We start from the raw sequence: 20,107 nt of genomic DNA, 5'->3' as shown, positions 1-20,107 counted from the left end.
AGGATTCCGTAAAGGCTACTCTACAATAGACCATATTCACACTATCAATCAGGTGATAGAGAAATGTACGGAATATAACCAACCCTTATATATAGCTTTCATTGATTACGAGAAAGCCTTTGATTCTGTCGAAACCTCAGCAGTCATGGAGGCATTACGGAATCAGGGTGCAGACGAGACATATATAAAAATACTGAAAGATATCTATAGCGGCTCCACAGCCACCGTAGTATAAAGAAAGCAACAAAATCCCAATAAAGAAAGGCGTCAGGCAATGAGATACGATCTCTCCAATGCTATTCACAGCGTGTTTACAGGAGGTATTCAGAGATCTGGATTGGGAAGAATTGGGAATAAAAGTTAATGGAGAATACCTTAGTAACTTGCGATTCGCTGAAGATATTGCCTTGCTTAGTAACTCAGGGGACCAATTGCAATGCATGCTCACTGACCTGGAGAAGCAAAGCAGAAGAGTGGGAAGAGCTCCCAAGGCTTTCTTTACTTCTTCCGGCGTTACTTGTGGGATTTCAAATTCCTCTAGACTATTCTCTCTTCTATTATCGTCGTAGGTGCCACTGGTACTGTATAAATCTCTATAGAACTCCTCAGCCACTTGAACTATCTCATAAATATTATTAATGATATTGCCGGCGTTCTCTCTTAAAACATACTTCTGATTCTTGCCAATTCATAGTTTCTTCTTCACGGCTTTTAGGCTTCCTCCGTTCCTGAGAACATGTTCAATTCTATCCATATTATACTTCCTTGTGTCAGCTGTCTTACGTTTGTTGATTAACTTCGAAACTCCTGCCAGTTCTATTCTAGCTGTAGGGTTAATGGCTTTCATACATTGGCGATTCTTGATCAGATCGTTCGTCTCCTGCGATAGCTTACTGGTATCCTGTCTAACGCAGTTACCGCCGACTTCTATTGCACACTCCTTATTGCCAGTAAGATGGTCGTTCATTGTTTCAACACTAAGGTCCTCTTCCTGAGTTAAAGCCGAACATCTGTTCGATAGCTTGATCCGGAATTTCCCTATTTTCCCTCTTACCGCTAATTCATTGATCGGCTTCTTAATTTCTTGCGTTCTCTCCTCAAGTCTAGGCTAATTCGAGTTCTTACCATCCTATGGTCACTGCAGCGCACCTTGCCGAGCACGTCGACATCTTGTATGATGCCAGGGTTAGCGCAGAGTATAATGTCTGTTTCATTTCTAGTCTCGTCATTCGGGCTCCTCCACGTCCACTTTCGGCCATCTCGCTTGCGGAAGAAGGTATTCATTATCCGCATATTATTCTGTTCCGCAAACTCTACTAATAACTCTCCCCTGCTATTCCTAGTGCTCATGCCATATTGCCCCACTGCTTTGTCTCCAGCCTGCTTCTTGCCTACCTTGGCATTAAAGTCGCCCATTAGAATAGTGTATTTTGTTTTCACTCTACCCATCGCCGATTCCACGTCTTCATAGAAGCTTTCGACTTCCTGATCATCATGACTGGATGTAGGGGCGTAGACTTGTTCCACCTTCAATTTTACCTCTTATTAAGTTTCACAACAAGACCTGCCACCCCCTCGTTAATGCTATAGAATTCCTGTATGTTACCACCTATATTCTTGTTAATCAGGAATGCGACTCCTAGTTCTCGTCTCTCCGCTAAGCCCCGGTAGCACAGGACGTGGATAGAATTGAACAGGCTCTCAGGAACGGAGGAAGCCTAAAAACAGTGAAGAAGAAACTAGGAATAGGCAAGAATCAGATGTGTGCGTTAAGAGACAAAGCCGGCAATATCGTTACTAATATGGACGAGATAGTTCAAGTGGCTGAGGAGTTCTATAGAGATTTATCCAGTACCAGTGGCACCCACGACGATAGTGGAAGAGAGAATAGCCTAGAGGAATTCGAAATCCCACAGGTAACGCCAGAAGAAGTAAAGAAAGCCTTAGGAGCTATGCAAAAGGGGAAGGCAGCTGGGGAGGATCAGGTAACAGCAGATTTGTTGAAGGATGGTGATCAGATTGTTCTAGAGAAACTGGCCACCCTGTATACGCAATGCCTCATAACCTCGAGCGTACCGGAATCTTGGAAGAACGCTAACATAATCATAATCCATAAGAAAGGGGACGCCAAAGACTTGAAAAATTATAGACCGATCAGCTTACTGTCCGTTGCCTACAAAGTATTTACTAAGGTAATCGCAAATAGAATCAGGAACACCTTAGACTTCTGTCAGCCAAAGGACCAGGCAGGATTCCGTAAAGGCTACTCAACAATAGACCATATTCACACTATCAATCAAGTGATCGAGAAATGTGCAGAATATAACCAACCCTTATATATAGCTTTCATTGATTACGAGAAAGCGTTTGATTCAGTCGAAACCTCAGCAGTCATGGAGGCATTACGGAATCAGGGTGTAGATGAGCCATATGTAAAAATACTGGAAGATATCTATAGCGGCTCCACAGCCACCGTAGTCCTCCACAAAGAAAGCAACAAAATCCCTATAAAGAAAGGCGTCAGACAGGGAGATACGATATCTCCAATGCTATTCACAGCATGTTTACAGGAGGTATTCAGAGGCCTGGAGTGGGAAGAATTGGGGATAAAAGTCGATGGAGAATACCTTAGCAACTTGCGATTCGCTGATGATATTGCCTTGCTTAGTAACTCAGGAGACCAATTGCAATGCATGCTCACTGACCTGGAGAGGCAAAGCAGAAGGGTGGGTCTGAAAATTAATCTGCAGAAAACTAAAGTACTGTTTAACAGTCTCGGAAGAGAACAGCAGTTTACGATAGGTAGCGAAACACTGGAAGTGGTAAGGGAATACATCTACTTAGGGCAGGTAGTGACCACGGATCCGGATCATGAGACTGAAATAACCAGAAGAATAAGAATGGGTTGGGGTGCGTTTGGCAGGCATTCTCAAATCATGAACAGTAAGTTGCCACTATCCCTCAAAAGGAAAGTGTACAACAGCTGTGTGTTACCAGTACTCACATATGGGGCAGAAACCTGGAGGCTTACGAAAAGGGTTCTGCTGAAATTGAGAACGACGCAACGAGCTATGGAAAGAAGAATGATGGGTGTAACGTTAAGGGATAAGAAAAGAGCAGATTGGGTGAGGCAACAAACGCGGGTAAACGACATCTTAGTTGAAATCAAGAAAAAGAAATGGGCATGGGCCGGACATGTAATGAGGAGGGAAGATAACCGATGGTCACTAAGAGCTACGGACTGGATTCCAAGAGAAGGGAAGCGTAGCAGGGGGCGGCAGAGAGTTAGGTGGGCAGATGACATTAAGACGTTTGCAGGGACAACATGGCCACAATTAGTACATGACCGGGGTAGTTGGAGAAGTATGGGAGAGGCCTTTGCCCTGCAGTGGGCGTAACTAGGCTGATGATGATGATGATGATATGCCTCACTTGTCCTCCTAACTTCACTGAGCCCTATTATATCGCATTTACTGCCCTCTAATTTCTCCGATAGCACTGCTAGACTCGCCTCACTAGATAACGTTCTACCGTTAAACGTTGCCAGGTTCAGATTCTAATGGCGGCCTGTCCGGATCCAGGCATTCTTAGCACCCTCTGCTGCGTCACAGGTCTGACCACCGCCGTGGTCAGTGTCTTCGCAGCTGCTGGGGACTGAGGGCCGGGGCCTATATATATGCTTGCGGTTTAACTTATGGATATGCTTATGGTTTAGCTTGTGGTTATGCTATGCGTGTGCCTTGTGTAGTTATGCAAATTGCTTATCAATGATATATACCATAAGTTATGGAGGATTATTAAACTTCTTTATTTATCATTGTTCGGCATATTGTCTTGCAATTTCTGTACAGCCATAAATACAGCTCTCGGTATCGGTAGTATGACTCTCTTCTCCTTCCATGTTGAATGCGCACGCCTATTCTCTGGCAAGCGGTTATATAGTCGTCCTCCGCGATAAACACGCGCTTGCGGCGAACGTTAAACGATGATGCATAGCACGTGGCAGTGGCCACCTGCGCCGACTCCGAACACGCTTACGGAGCCAATTCCGACATTCGTCGGCTCGCGCGAAGCGCGGTGTTGACTAGCGTAGTGAAGCTTTTTCCTTTAAAAACCTGTCGTCGGTCATCTGTAGCAGCGAAATGGCCGGTATATTCCCATTGGCTGCGACGCCATGTCGCGCCTCGACGGAGCAGAGCGGGCCAAAAGGTGCACCTTCGACAGCGCGTCAAGTGCTGCGTGAGCGGAGAAGCCGCGATGCCACGTCCCCCTCGCTATCGGAAGCCTGCATTATCCGCACGTTCCTTGTCCGCGCAAGCCCTCGCCGGCGTTCTAACTGCGCTTCGGTAAGGCCAAATTAAAGCGCACCAAGCACCTCAACGCGCTCGCTTGCCCGCGAGGAGTTCAGAACTCGAAGAACCGCTCAGCGGCGTTCAATCGGACGTTAATGTTTTCGCGTTCACAACTCATAAGAAATGCTTAGGTGTCCTCGGATTTTTTTTTTTCAGTCGCCATCGCGAACACAGCTGATCAAGGAGAGTCAAAAATGCTGCAGCTCGTTGGTTTTTCTTGTGTTTTTTTTTTTCTTGTATGAGCTTTCGAGTGTGTGATAGTTGGCTGCTCTAAAAAGCGAATGTTTTTCTTGAATAAACCTTGAGTTGGTACTGTTAGCGCAAGTTCAGTTACTCAGTGTTCCCGTCCTTATCGGTTGTCGCTGGTTGTTACCCTTGGACATGAAAAGGTGCTCACAGCGTCCCTCATTAGGAATCTCGTGTCTAACGCCTTTAACACATCTTGACGCCATTCGTCTATAGCAGATATTGTCACGCCATTGTCAAAGCAAAGTTCAAATTTTACTTCCTGTAGCTGTATCTTGCGAGGGAAGTAGTTCGGTAGCAGAGCGGAACACTTATTTCTTGTGGTATTTCTTGGCGATAGAAGTAGCACCCCGGCAGCTCTCTCCGCAGTTCTCTCTTCCCTCAAAGTTTTGGGGCTGATCATTGCATTTCGCTGAAATGCGACCCTGTCCTTGGGCGATAATCGACGTCATTCAGCGATTCATTTCGTATCAGCCTCATGGAGCCGTTTTTTTTTTTTTTTTTTCATCCACAAATGTACAAGGAAAAATAACCAGGCTGTAGTGAAAGGAGGTCGGGCTGCCCCCGTTTATCCAAGGGGCCCTGAGCGTGTGACTACGATATAGGCTGTCGGCGCCTGCCGGGTGCGCATAAACATGCGCAGTTGAGGCCGTTGTTCACCTGCGAGCGCGATGGTGATATCGCGACGACCTTCGCTCCACCTGTTGGTTGCATCCTGATTTCGTATCCAAGGGCGGCCAGCACACGCCCTTGGAGTATATAAATATTTTACTGTCTTAAGCGGAGCTGCCACAAAAGAAAAGTGCTCTTAAAACAAATTCGATGCAGCGGTGAATGTTTCTTCAACCGGTTATAAGTCGTGTGTTTCAAAGTGAGTTATGCAAATCTCTTTTTTTTTCCTAATAGCCTGTAGCTGATAGCATCACTCTAATACAGTCTACTCCAGTTGTTCGGACCCTTGCGGGACCGGAAACCTTGACTAAATTACACGAGAGGTCAAACTTAAGAACGGTGGCAAAATGAACAAATTAAATTTTTCTTTTTAAAGCTCGAAATGGTCTGTAATCTCTTGTTGCTTCTTCCTCTTGAAGCTCGATTCAAACAGCATGCTGAGTAGAGCGCCAATATGTTTACACGCTGCCTTTGCGTTCGCTGTCGCGCTGCTGAAAGTATCGTCGTCGGTGAGTGGCCCGTAAAACTCAACACTGTCTTCGGCGCTGACAAGACCCTCGAAAGAGGCAGTAGCACGGCCTGCTGAATTTATTGTGTTCTCAAGGCTTTGGTAACCGCTACAGGCATAGGGGCTCGGAGGGAGGGGGGTCGAAATAACCGAATTGGCATGCTTTTGCGTTCGAAATAAACGAGTTTTGCTTCCATAGCATTCTATGACTAAGTAGCATTCTAAACCGTGACTCATTATCATCCGCAATTGGCACGTGTTCAGCCCATATAATAGCTTTAACTGAAACGTGGCTCTCGAACGACATTCAAGACTCAGAACTGTTTGATGATAGCAAACAATTCACGATATACCGCTGTGACCGAACAGAGCGCTATGGTGGCGGCGTACTTCTTCCACTTTCGAAACGCATCCCATCGTCATTCATTCACATCAGCACCAATCTAGAATCAGTGTAGGCTACAGCAACTCTGAACCATCAAAAGGTAACTTTAGGCATTTGCTATCGTCCACCTTCCTCGTCACCCTCATTTACCAATGAATTGCATGATATAATTAGTGCCATTACGACAAAGTTTCCTTCTACACCTCTTTTCTTATTTGGTGACTTTAATTTTCCTAATATAGTTTGGAACAGTGATATACCTAACTTATTATCTTCTTCTTCTGATTCAAAAGATTTCTTGGGTATTTGTACTACATTTTCATTAACTCAATTAGTCACACAAGCCACGAGGTTAACATCCACTTTCGCAAACATTCTCGATTTGATCCTAACCAATCGTCCCGATTATGACTCTGCCATCCATTACTTACCGGGTATCAGTGACCACTTATTGCTAAATATTCACTTTAACACTGCGTTTGTGAAACTTCCGAAGACTAAAAAAATAATTACAGACTATAAGAGAGCTAACTTCGAAGCAATAAATAATGAACTCAGTCTATTTCTTAACATATTCATGAGTGATATTAAAAATCGTAGTGTGCAGTCAAACTGGAACATGTTTTCGGCAGAGGTAAATCGCTTAATCAATAAACACATCCCAACCCGTACTATAACATGCAACCCGCGCGCGCCTTGGTACAATAATCATTTAAAACGACTATCCAACAAAAAAAGACGACTGTATCGTTCCGCGAAGCAGTCACCCACTGACTCACGTTGGAAAGCCTACACATTAGCATCTAACACCTATGTAGCCGCACTCAAATGCGCTAAAGAAACATTCTTATCAACAACATTACCATCTATGCTGATAACTAACGTAAAAAAATTTTGGCGCGTCATACATCCACCTTCCGATGATTCGATCACTCTTAACACTTGCTCTGATAACCCTGTTCCGAAAAACCTATGCGCAACTCTCCAGAATAATAACTTTGTTAAAAATTTCTCCTGCACAGTTGATATTGAACTACCTATCTTGAATGACTATAACTTCCTAACTATGCCTCCAGTGACTGCTGAAGTTCCCGGAGTTATTTGACTAATAGATTCATTGAAGATGGATTCGTCACGCGGCTTTGATAACATCAGTGCTAAATTTCTGAAAAACACTTGCACTTATAGTTCCGTTATACTAACAAAAATATTACAACAATCACTCGACACATCTACTGTTCCATCAGAATGGAAAATAGGAAAAATAATTCCTTTGCATAAATCTGGCAGCAAAACATCACCTACAAATTCTCGCCCGATATCATTAACCAGTACCTGCTGCAAATTGCTAGAACACATTATTTTTACTAAAATTGCGGATTTTCTTGAATCTAATTCATTTTTTTCGTCATCACAACATGGTTTTCGAAAATCATTTTCATGTGAATCACAATTATTAACATTTGCACACAAACTACACCAAATACTTGACTGTTCTTCCCTTGCCGATTGCATCTTTTTAGATTTTTCGAAAGCCTTTGACAAAGTGTGTCATAAACTTTTATTTTATAAACTAAGCAAATTAAACCTCGATCATAACGTTCTCAAACGGATTGAGTCATTTCTCGCTAACCGTTCTCAGTTCGTAACAGCTAATGGCCATGACCCACCTCATAGTGACGTTCAGTCCGGTGTGCCCTAAGGTTCCGTCCTGGGACCTCTATTATTCCTTATCTACATTAATGACTTACCTTCAGCGATTACCTCTGACGTACATTTATTTGCAGACGAATGTGTAATCCTCAGAGAAATAACTAACGAACACGACATCTCCCTGCTTTAGGCCGATCTCAATAACGTCAGCAAATGGTGCCGATTGTGGCGAATGGAACTCAACATTAACAAATGCAAATTTCTGAGAGCATACCGATCTAACGATAATCTGCCTGTGTACTACTTGAATAACGTTGCTTTAGAATCTACTAACTCATATAAGTACTTAGGCCTACATATAACATCTAAATTAACATGGAATCATCACTTCGAATACATAATTAATCAAGCTAACCGCTTGATGGGACACTCATGCCTTAACTTTTCACACGCTCCCTCTCCTTTAAAATTACTACTTTATAAAACCCTGTTACAGCCAAAATTAGAATACGCTGCAGCTATATGGGACCCTTACCACGAAAACCTAATACATTCCCTTGAACTCATCCAAAACAACGCCACTCGTTTTATTCTTTGGAATTACTACCGTGGTGCGACCGTTTCTTCAATGAAATCGAATCTGGGTCTTCAACCGCTAGCAACACGTCGAAAAGTTTCCCGCCTTTCCTTTTTTCATCAGCTGTATCACCACGCTACACTTCATCCAAAATTCATGTCGCTACCATATTACTTATCTCACCGTACTGATCATCATCATAAGTTAGAATTGGTACATGTAACACTTTTTACACTCATTTTTGCCACGTACGTCGAAAGATTGGAATGAACTTCTTTCTGAGATTGTTTCCATTAATAACAATGATCATTTTCGAAAAGCACTAGCTAACAATGTACAATAGCAAACATTTGTACGAACTGCTCCTGGTGTTTTCCTTTTCTTGTTTAATGTTACTTTTATATGTCATGTTCTATTACTGCATTTATCATACTTTCAGCTAACATTGTATAATTAGCAAATATTGTGTATAAGCTCATGATTTATTTCCTTCTTATTTGTTGTATAACCCACTCCTCTCTCTAATGCTGAAAGGCCCTGAGGGTAAATAAATAAATAAATAAATAAATGTAATTCCTGACAGGGATATTTCAATGCGGTCAAATTAAATGAGACGTCGAATTAACTGAGGTCGAATTAATGAGAGTCGGCTTACTTGAGTACTGGATTGCTCGAAGCGGCGGACAACAGGCTTAGGCAAGAAATGGAACTGCGATATTGTGAAATTAAAGTGTTCAATAATTATTTTTAGCTAATTTAGCGCACATGTTGCAATCTATCAATTGAGGAGTTCTCAGGGCACATCACCTTGGAACAAATTTTAAAACTAGCACAAGTTTCGAGGCCGTCATACTTACCGTAAAACTCTCGGTTAATTTTTGCACACACATTCTTAACAAAACGTATTTCTATGGATTGCAGGTCAAAATAACTAGAACGCCGATGCCATGCATTTCACCGCACGCCCTCGGAACGCATACCTCGAAATTGGTGTCTTGCTCAGAATTCCTTCCAAAATAGCTTCCGTACTCTGTGGCTACAATTTCTTATTTGACATTTCTGCCCTAATGTAATTAGTTGAAAAGTTGATTAGGGAATTTCGCTAATTAGTCAACTGTGGATTTTGATTTCTTACGCGAGTAAATGTCCGCCTCTTCGAGAAATACAGCTCAAGGATTAAAATTGTGTTATTTGCAACAAGCGCTTTTTAAAAACTTTGAAGGACGCTTCAGATTCGCCTTTAAGCTTGGAACGCGACAGCATTCTAAGAACCTTGATTGCTTGTCACGCTTTCCAGCAACTGCAGCTTATGTGACCGTGAAGTTTACCGGGAAACGCTGTCAACGGACGTTACGCACGAACACGAGCTTTCTGGTAGAAACGCCGCCTCTTGCCGCGGATGCGTGGAGGAGAGCGCCATCTGGATGGTATTGCAATGAACCGGGCATCTATCAATGTTAGAAAAGCTAGAAAATCGGTTTGTGTTTGAGTTTCCGCGTAACAGAATTATGTTTACTGGTATATTCATATTACAATCCGAGGCTATCGTATCTGTAGGTTGTGTGATTTTCGTAGTTTACGATTTTTCGGACGCATTTACGTCGAGAAATTCAATTATTTCAGTAATGTCTTTGCGCTACACAGAGGGCCTGTGTGGTTGGGTATGCGTGGTTCGAAATGATTTATCGTTCACAAGATGGTCGACGCCGGATTTTCTGCGGCACGGGGCCCTTAGCGCTATGTTTTGTATTGAGGCCGCTTACTCGTTCTTACGCTGGCATGGGCTGCACTGTGTCAGTGGTGGCGATTTCTTCTTTTGCAATTACATTTCGCACCACTTCCATAAATAATAGGCGCACTTGTACATCATATCACTACTCTAGAATAGCAACTTGGGCTTGTTCGTTTTCCATCCTGGTGTTAACAGCGCAAAACGTAGACGAGATACGAGACGAGAGGACGACACCACAAGCGCTGACTTTCAACAACGTTTATTTGAAAGAAACAAGGCTTCTTATACCATTGCCCACACGTGTCACACGTGTCACTGACAAAAAATAACTTGAGCTTTTGCATTATCTTGAGTGCAAAAAAAAAAGAAAAAGTGCGGGTTTCACATGATGTGCACTCGATTGCACATGATGTGCAATCGCAAACGTATAAGAAGCTGTGTTTGTTACAACTAAACGTTATTGAAAGTCAGCGCTTGTGGTGTCGTCTTGTCTCGTGTGGCGTCTACGTTTAGCGCTGTTAAGACTAAGATATCAGTACTCGTTCCACCTACTGCCTGTTTGAGACAGTGCTATGCTAAACCGAGTTTTCGCTTATTTGTTGCAGATCTTATCGAGGGAGACATCATACCTCCAAAGCACAAGGTAAGTGCAATGACAAGTTAATTTCTTACTTGTGTTCTGGACACCAAATGTGGACGTCTATCTACGTCTTTCCTGATTATAATTAACGAATGTAATTGCTGTGAAAATCCTAAGTGTGAAGCTAAATTCATGAAAGCGATAGTCGGCCACACTTGAACGCAGCGTGAGTGTACAAAGATGTGCTCGAAGCAAAACTTGTCCGTGCCCACGAATAACTCCCGATGAAGTGCCTGGCAACGGGACAGCACCCCGTGACGGCTATCAGGGCGCTTTTATTGCTCATTTGTATGGACATTTCAGGTGTGCAGTCGCCGTGATGTTCCATATAAAGTCGTCACCGCACGCCGCGTGTGAGCCGGTGATGGCGGCTCAGGCTCGTGCGCGCCAGGGACGAAAGCGTCGACTCCGGCAGCTGCTGCGCATGGCGCGGCCCCATCTTGAAAGCGACATGGGAACATAGCACGCCGAGTGCTGATAGCTTCGTGTGCGCTTTCGGCGCTTCGCGTTGCAGCGAGAGGCAGCAGGATTCACTCGTTGCTGCTGCCGCACTGCCTCATCATAGCGCTTTGACAGCGAATTTCCGCGGTCATCGAGTGAGATGGGTTCATGTTTGCTTGTGCGCGCGTGGCACAATGCTTGTTAATTTAGTTACTAAAGGAACGTTTACAAGTTCATATGACCGATAAAACTATTATCCTTACTTCATATCACTGTCAAGTAATTCGCCATCGATGCTTCGTGCCTTTCGGGCGAAACTGCGACTTTTTTTAACCACTACATATTTTATTTATAAAAAGCCTGCAAGCAGCAGCAAACATGTAATTTTCTCAGGATAGTTCCTAGGCGATGCAGACGTACTTTGCCGCTGGTAACGTGAGCTTAAAAAAACTTATCAAACATTTATTAACTTTTCATTAGTGCCTTAGAGGCAGTTGCTTAAATGGCGAAATTGAAGGCAGTAGCATTTTAATGCACTCACATTTTATAAAAATCTTGACAGTCGTTGCTACTTCACCCGCCGCCGTGGCTTAGCGGCTATGGTGCGGCGCTGCGAAGATGAAGGGTGCGGAATTGAATCCCGGCCGCGGCGGCAGGATTTCCATGGGGGCGAAATGATAAAAAAAAAAAGTCCGTGTCCCGTGCATTCGGAGCACCTTCAAGATGTCCAGGTGGTCAAGATGGAGCCTCCCACTACGGAGGGCCTCATAATCAAATCGTGGTTTTGGTACGTAAAACCCCAGAACTCAAGTCAATTCACACCTAATTGGAGGTATTGGTCATCGAATTTGAACTGTTAATGCAGTAAATATTGAAATCGAGCGGCGCGGGAGCACAGAAAAGGCTGACGCACTATCGTATCAAACCGAAACGCCCAATGACGACTATTATCTTTCTTGCGAGAGTAATCGAACCCTACTTTTTAAGACGAGGGCACCGAACGATTGAAACATAGTTGGAGTCAGCGCCCATCCTGTCATGTCCTTCTGCGCCCCCACCTAAAAAAGTAGCGCTGGATTGCTTTCGTAAGGAAGAAAATAATGCATCACCAACTAGCCGCGTAACCTGTTGAGCCCCGGGACGACATGCGCGAGGAAGTTTGCAATAAACCGAACGGCAAGCCGCGGCAGCTACGGAGCACGCTTTGTGTGGCTGTCGGCCCACGATTGGCGGCGACATCATTTAAGCTTCGCCCCATACACGGGACGTTGCTGTCCGAGGAGCAGTGGAACGCGCAGTTTGAATATTGCTTCGATTGGGCTCTGGAATTTGAATATCTCGAATTAGATGCGACTTTCAAGTTGTAAGAAAGAGAATGATTGTGCATCAAAGTTTCGGTGCCTTCAAATTTGCCATTCAGATAACTGCCCCCAAAGCACATATTAAAAAGTTAATTGATCAATTTTTGATAATCTTGTCAAGTTCGCAGTACTAGCGGCTAAAGCCCCTACATCCACGCGCCACTGCCGACCAGGCTAAGTACCGCCAACCTACCCTCCTCCTCCACGCTCCTCTCCTCTCACCCCCTTAGCGTCCGGCGTCAAGCGTAACTTACGTAGCTTCAGCTTCCTGTTCCGAGTGGAAGTGACGCTACGTTTTTTAGCGTTGTTTACTTTCGCGTCGATAGAGAGGTCTTAATTGCACCAGCTGCGGTTGAAACTGTTAATGCGATTCCATCCAAGAACCACCGCCTATTGTAATCGGCGATCTGGTCGTGTTCGCTGTTTCTGCCACGAGAGACAACGTACAGTGGAATGTAGTGCCTGGGTGCTTTGAGACCGCTCCCGTTTTTCGTGCATTTGGAAAACAGCGACCGCAAACCACTACTTCAGCGGAATAAAACAGCTTGTCCCCTTTGAATTCTTCGTGTTTTGAAGCATAAATCCCCTCCAGCCAGCACGTATAGAGGGACTTTAGTGAAGGAGTTCGCGACGCCAATTTGTACGGCAGACGCATAGAGTTTATGCTGTTGATTCTGAGTTTGAACTTGTCTCGTACGGCAGATCGAAGGTAACGAACGTCCCAAGTGCTTGCACTACGTGAATGACGTGAAGCTATGAAATATAAAAAGTTCAAATTTGCGTGGAGGGCATTCAGTGACATGGTGAAAACAAGTGTGCTTTTCTTGTGTGATATGAGCGGAGGTGTGCAGTGAATTGGTGCGTGCGCGCGTGTTGTAACGCGTGCAAAGGTGTACGGCGAATTGTGTGGATGACGCGAGCAGATGCGCACTGCGAATTGTGTTAGTGTTGTGACGCTAGCAGATGTGTACGGCGAATTATGTTCGTGTGTTGTGGCGTGAGCAAAGGTGTACGGCGAATTGTGTGTTGCAACGTGAAATTATGATGGCTATTTTTTTTATTGCGAGTGTTCAAGAGGCGAACACGGCAGTATTTCGGGCGGTAGGTGTGTCATACTTCTGTTGTCGCGCTTGTATCCGTCCCTGGCCTAAGCGCTAAAGCACTTCGCGCCACCGACGTTTTATGCCGGCAGGATTGAGGGGCTTTATTTAGCCTTAGTTACTCAACTTTACTCAAAGCGTTCAAATTTTGATGTACGGCAGTTTAATTATTGGTCGAAATGACATCTACTTGTTTGGTGAAGTGAAGCAGCGTTGATTTGCTGGATGCCTTAAGAGTTATCCAAGCTTTGTGAAGTAAATGTGAAATTGGCTTACACCTACTGCTATTGTATGAACAAATACTGTGCGTTGCATGTACCACTCTGTCAACATTTCATATGCCTGCATTTTGTATATATTCTGTTCATAAAGGCTAACTGTCCTCCACCTTGCAGTAAAAAGAAAGTTCATACAAGATATACCAATATGTGCTTCTTTCATAACTGATGCTTTTAGCACACAAGACTAGGACGAGAAGTAGATATGAAGCACACAAGTGCCGACTTACACGTTTATTTTGAAGCATGGGACCATATATAGAGGCAAAACCCTATTTTACATCACGTATGCACAACCTGCAGACATTTTTTGCCATCATGCAAGTCCAATAGCCCCTTGCGAGATAGAACAATAGACTGGTTTGCCGCACAGTAGGGAATTATCAAGGCAGAATCCATCAACCGGTTAGGCAATACCTGTGTGGCAGAACCGTCTATCGCTCTATCCCTAAAAGAGCTGTGATACCTGCATGAAGTGGAACAGGCTTGTGCCTATACATATGGTCCCGTGCTTCAAATTGGTCTACATGTTGGGTCCGTGCTTCAAACTAAACTGTTCCAATAAGATATACCCATACAGGCTTCTTTCATCATTGAAGGTTTTCGCGCACGAAAGGTCAAGAAAGTCAGTACCTATGTGCTCCATGCCTACTTCTCGTCCTAGTCTTGTGTGCTAAAAGCTTCAATCATGTCATATTAACATGCCCAAGCAGCCACGTCAGTCAACATTTTTTATTGCTTCTGCTACTCTTGGGTGGATGACAAACTTTCCCTTTCACAATTCTTCCTCTACCTTGCGGGCTTCCACAGAACTAATTTCCAAGTGCTCTGTTCTGCAGTGCAGGGCATTAAAATCAAATATGTTCTGCAGAAATCATCTGGCTAAACGAAGTCTTATCACAAGGACCATTGCTCTCCGCCTGACATAGCAGAATGGTACAGAGGTTTCCTTAGTAAGCAGACCTCGCAGTTGAAAAATTTGTCCCTCTTTAGAAATCGGAACTTTGGTCCCCCACCCTGGTCAATTGCGTTCAAAGTAAAGCAGCACTGTGTGCAAAACTATTGCGAGACCAGTACATAATTTTGCATTTATTTCACTTTTCAGTTCACAGCATACAGCTTGTAGAGCAATCCATAAGACCACTGATCTCATGTATGTCACTTTATAACATAAATCTACAGTTGTACATTATCAAGAGTTCCTGCAACAAGTGTTGAGAATGCTAAAGTGCATGTCATCTGCTAGATAATGCTGACCAATGTCTATCGAACATCATTACTATATTGCTTTTCCTTCCCTGCATTTTTTTTACAATTGCCAGTATTTCATAAAGCATTTTAAGGACATTGCATACAGCCCACTCAGGTACTAGACTAGATAGCAACAAACTGACAGATTAAGCGTATTGCTCTACCGGCCAGTCATTTTTTTTTTTTTTTGAAGTGCGCTTCCGCATTCTTTTCGGGCCATTGTTTTGCAATACCTTGTGAAGGCTCGATCACAGACAGCAAGGCGCCCCATTCATAAGCTCTGAAATAATAGAAGTGAGGTGATACCCAGTGCTTTCCTCTCTAGGACTGCATGTCACGATTGGCGTGCGTTTATATTCAGTAATACCGTTCGGTATTACAAAGGCCGTCTTCTCGCGGTCCATGTCTGCAGCCATCGGCCAGTAGCCGAACGAGGGACAGTGAAAGAAAAATAGTTTGCGCCGTGAAGGTAGTCAAGGATGTCATTGATGCGTGGGATAGGGTAAACATCTTTTTACTATGTTGTTCAAGTGCCGGTAATCCACACAGAAGCACCAGGCTTTCTTCTTTTTAACTAGGGCTACAGGTGATGCCCACGGGCTGGAATATGGCTTAATGATTCCTTGAGGAAGCACCTTTTCTACTTCCGTTTCAATCACTTGTGGCTCATCCAAGGCCACACGGTATGGTCTCCGGTGAATTGAATTGGCATCCCAAATGTCAATGTTATGCTTCTCGATCGAGGTCGGACCTAAAGGGCGACCATTCAGGTCAAACATTTCGCTGAACGAGGCAAGGAACCGACGTAACTGGTCGGCGTGCTGAGGCGGACGATCAGTACAGATCATATTTGGGAAGTATCACGTGAAGAAGACGAAAAATTACTGTGAGACGACGGCATTCCTATAGTAAAGGTCGATAGGTGGTAGTGAAGGCGAACGACTCTGGCGTGTAAATAGCCGAGGGGCAGACGTCTGGGAGCTAACCAGCAATGCAATGTCCATCTCTCTGCAAACGATGCGAACAATGCTCTCGGATGTGGTCGGCTGCGGTGCGGCATGGTCTTAACACAATGATGTAGCGGCTATATTTGGAAGACGGGTATACAGATGCACAATTCGGCAGCTTTTAGCTTCTTTGAAACACTGACATTCACTTTAAGTCGTTGCTGCTGGTAAGTTCTTGTATGCGAGAAGGTTAAATGTGTCGTCTGTTATGCCATTCAGTACATGGTTCACCTTTTCTTTGGCATTCGCTCGTCCACCTTGCGGCAAAAGGCAAGAAGATCCTGAATATACAAGGAGCAAAAAACAGAGAAATCTATTTACAGGTTATATACAAGTGAATGGCAGAGCAGGCAAGTCCATAACGTCGTCTTTAACTGCAAGCTTGCACTCTCCTTCAACCTTCCGTTCACCATTGTAACAACATAGTTCCTTGGTCTTCTAATGGCTTTTGCAGCTTGATGCATTCCGATGCTTTTTCCTGCTATAATTAGGTCTTGAGGCATCTTTGATATGTCATTTTTGGTGGTCACAGGAGTATATTCTCGTCTTTACGACGTTGCAGATGGTGCGCTCAGCTAAGCCCAATGTATAACTTGAACCTCAAAGTAAAGCATGTGACCTCACAATGTGCTAGCTGATTACTTGAGACATAGAAACAACTTCGCTGTATCTTGAAATACCCAATGAACTACCACGAAAAAAAATGGCTGTTGCTTAGCTAAGGTTAAGCGCAGGATGCGAAGCATACTAGCCTTTATTTTAGTTGTTGAACCACTGTTTAGCCTGGTGAACTGCTGTTGCTTGGCTATATTTGGTTCGGCTAGACGAAGAAGCAACTCATGCGTTACTCTGCTTCGCCTGCAAGAGTGGAACGCGACAGCGTTCCCGTCGACCCCCCAAGGGGTGTAAGACAATGGGCTACGGCGCAGCGACTACGCGCCCGGCATTGGACGCGGTGAGCGTCGAGCAACGCAGCGTTCGGCGCGGCAACGAAATGTGCGCCTGAGCAAGCGACGCACGCCTGAGGCTTAGAAACAGCTCGTTTCTAAGGCAACACCGCATTCACTACAGGCGCTTTTGTACCGCTTTGAAGCATCGTACTCGTGGCTCAGTGGTAGCGTCTCCGTCTCACACTCCGGAGACCCTGGTTCGATTCCCACCCAGCCCATCTTGCAAGAGTTGAGCCAAAGCCACCTAGAAACAAGCGCAGCTGCTTATATACCGCCGCGACGCCACGAGCGACGGCGCGAGTTGGAGCTCCGTTTCTCCTCTGTCGTGACGTCACGGTGTCACGTGGTCAGCCTTGAAGGCGACGGCGCGAGTTGGAGCCCCGTTTCTCCTCTGTCGTGACGTCACGGTGTCACGTTGTATGGCATGGGGTCACTAAAGGTCATTGAAGGCGACACCGCCGCGCCTGAGGAGCTGGGTTGAGCTCTAGTAATATGCTTCGCATAAAAAATGCCAGTTCGATATTTAAATGTCACATTCCCAACTGTCTGAATAATCTGACTAGAGTGTGGTGACTAGCTTGATTTCATGCACTGCTCTCCCGGCCATATATATTTCTCTTACGTTCAGTCCTGTATTATTTTTTAGACTGTCATTTCACAATCGCTTCTGAAAATTAAATCACATACAGCAACGAAAAGTGCCACATGCATAAACACTTAATTTCAGGAGAAAGGTGACAGCCTGCACATTTTTTTTCTAATACCGCATGTCACCATTCTTAAGTCATCAAATGGCTTGAGCGGCTTGATGCATTCCAATGCTTCTGCTGCTGCATTTGGCTGTTGCAGCATCCTTCTTGATTGTCTCATTTCGGTGGTTGCAGAATATGTGCATCCTCATCTTCAAAAAACAATTCACTAGTTTGCGGGGCACATCATCGCATGTGGGTATTGCATTTACTGTGTTCTTGAGAATTTCATCTGTGAGATGCTGCAGCTGAATCCTGCCATCTAAAAAGCTCTGCTCATGCATCTTAAATGAGGCCTCGCAATACTTCAGCAAACCTTGTGCTGCTTTTGATGCCGATTCAAGCGGAATTTTTTCGGGCAAATACGACTTTAGCCGCAGCCACTTGTTTTCTGCGGCATCCAGAGCTTCACCTGTGATAGCATCTGCCCATATGCGACATGTGCTGCAGTTTTTTTTTACATTTCTTACAGCATAGCCGCACACATAGAGGAAGGCGTCATCTAACTCCATGTTTTCCACTGTCTGTGGTGCTGGGTGATATATAATACCAGAACAAGGCTGCTGTACTTTGTCAGGAAATCCAATTAGTTCCTCTTTGTCTGAACGTTCGTAGTTCCCTGTGGGGTTCCACCGAAGAAACTGAGCAAGAGAGGCAGTGCGCTGTGCGGACTTGAATTCGCGAGGAGATGGAACGGGGTTCTTCATTCTTATTGTTGAGAAGAATGTTTCCAATGCATCCTGCCCTAGTCTGGAAAGGAGCACAAAGTGGAACCCCTCTTTCACTACAAGGTGTTCCTGCAGTTCCATGGCTGCCATTGTGGTCAGGATGGTTCCTGTCTGCACTGGCTTCCATCCACGGCTGCCTCCTTCAATTTTCATTGCTTCGACGAGGCCAATTATTTCTTGAAAAAAAGGCATCGCCTCTCGCACCAAGATGTCTCTCAGCCTGTTTCCGGGTTCTGGATGTGATTAGTGCAAACCAAGTGTGCATCTTGTCAAAGAACCATGCAGTTGTTTGAGCGTCCCTCTCAAGATTGCCCTTTTCGATGTGGCAGTACAGAGCAGCAGCGGTGTCATGATGTATTAGCGAATATGCAGGGCCTACTTTCATTTTTTCATAATGCGCTGGGCTCAGGCAGGTTTTGGTTAATTTTGGGGCAAGGCAGAACTCATTGTCTTCCTCCAGTTCAAGAAGTTGCTCGACATGGCCTGTGGAGACCACTGCCGTTGGCAGTTCATTCCTTTCCACAATATCTTCTGGAAGGTGAATTTTGTGCCCTCTCGTGAAATGCCCTCTCAAGTTCTTCAACACATGTGGCGCGTCGGCAATAAAATATAGCCGCCTGTTACTATCACATGGGTGTGGAGGATGGCACTTTCGAGCTTTTTTTGTGACAGTGATGCCAAATAGCCTCCAGAGTGCCTGATTGCATGGCCCCATGTCAGTCACAACAGCATGTATTTTAACACCAGCATCTTCACAGGCACTTATGATCGTACTGACCTTTTCCTTTACTATATCAGCTCGGAAAAAATGACCAGTAAACTCGTAAGCTACCGTCTGTTTCCACCGAGTAGAAATTCCTCCTAACAGAAAGACGAGGGCATGCGTGGCATAGCAAGATTCCGGAATTATGTTGCTAGTCAAGGGTATTGTTGGCTTTCCCAGCAGGGTCCCAGTAGATGAGTCCAGACCCTTGCTAATCTGCAATTCATCTAGCATCAGAACTGCGTGACGCTCCTTGAGCGACAGCTGGGTCATCTGTACAATAGAACAGCGAAAGGTGCTAGCGGTATAGTGAGTCTATATGAACAGAGTGAGTGATAGGAAGAGAGCGAATAACTAGAAACAGTACACACCTTAATTTTCAGCAAATCTATCACTTCAAACAGCAGTCCAGGAGCAAACTTGAACCCTTGTAATTTTCTCTGTAGTGTTCGTTTTGATGGTAGAGGCATACCCAGTTCACGGGCCACGTTATATCCTTGACAGCGGCATGACAGCTTTAGTTTCAGTGCCTTTACAACAGTTTCCGTGCTCCATGCTGTAACCCGCATTGTGCCTTTCTGCAGACAAAGTGCCTGGTCGCTGCCTAGGTAGCCTGCAATACCTGTATGTGCAATGCATCAAAATGAAATTCACAATTGCTTGTTGCACAAGTCTGAACATGGTATAACTGTGATGGAATTGGTGAAATGGCAC

The 20,107-nt window shown here is 44.7% G+C and overlaps 1 protein-coding gene across 2 annotated transcripts in view; it reads left to right on the top strand.

Moving 5' to 3' along the window:
* The window catches only part of LOC126518639 (high choriolytic enzyme 1-like), a 205,700-nt gene that overhangs the window by 54,923 nt on the left and 130,670 nt on the right, over positions 1-20,107 (top strand). For both annotated transcript variants that reach the window (XM_050168423.2, XM_055064866.2), the window contains exon 2: positions 10,731-10,768. In XM_050168423.2, coding sequence (XP_050024380.1) covers positions 10,731-10,768 — 38 coding nt within the window. The remainder of the gene's footprint in view (positions 1-10,730; positions 10,769-20,107) is intronic.

The sequence above is a fragment of the Dermacentor andersoni genome, chromosome 1 (assembly GCF_023375885.2).
Source record: "Dermacentor andersoni chromosome 1, qqDerAnde1_hic_scaffold, whole genome shotgun sequence".
Lineage (NCBI taxonomy): Eukaryota > Metazoa > Arthropoda > Arachnida > Ixodida > Ixodidae > Dermacentor > Dermacentor andersoni.
The sequence above is the reverse complement of the archived record's forward strand: the minus strand, read 5'-3'. Positions and strand labels throughout refer to the sequence as shown.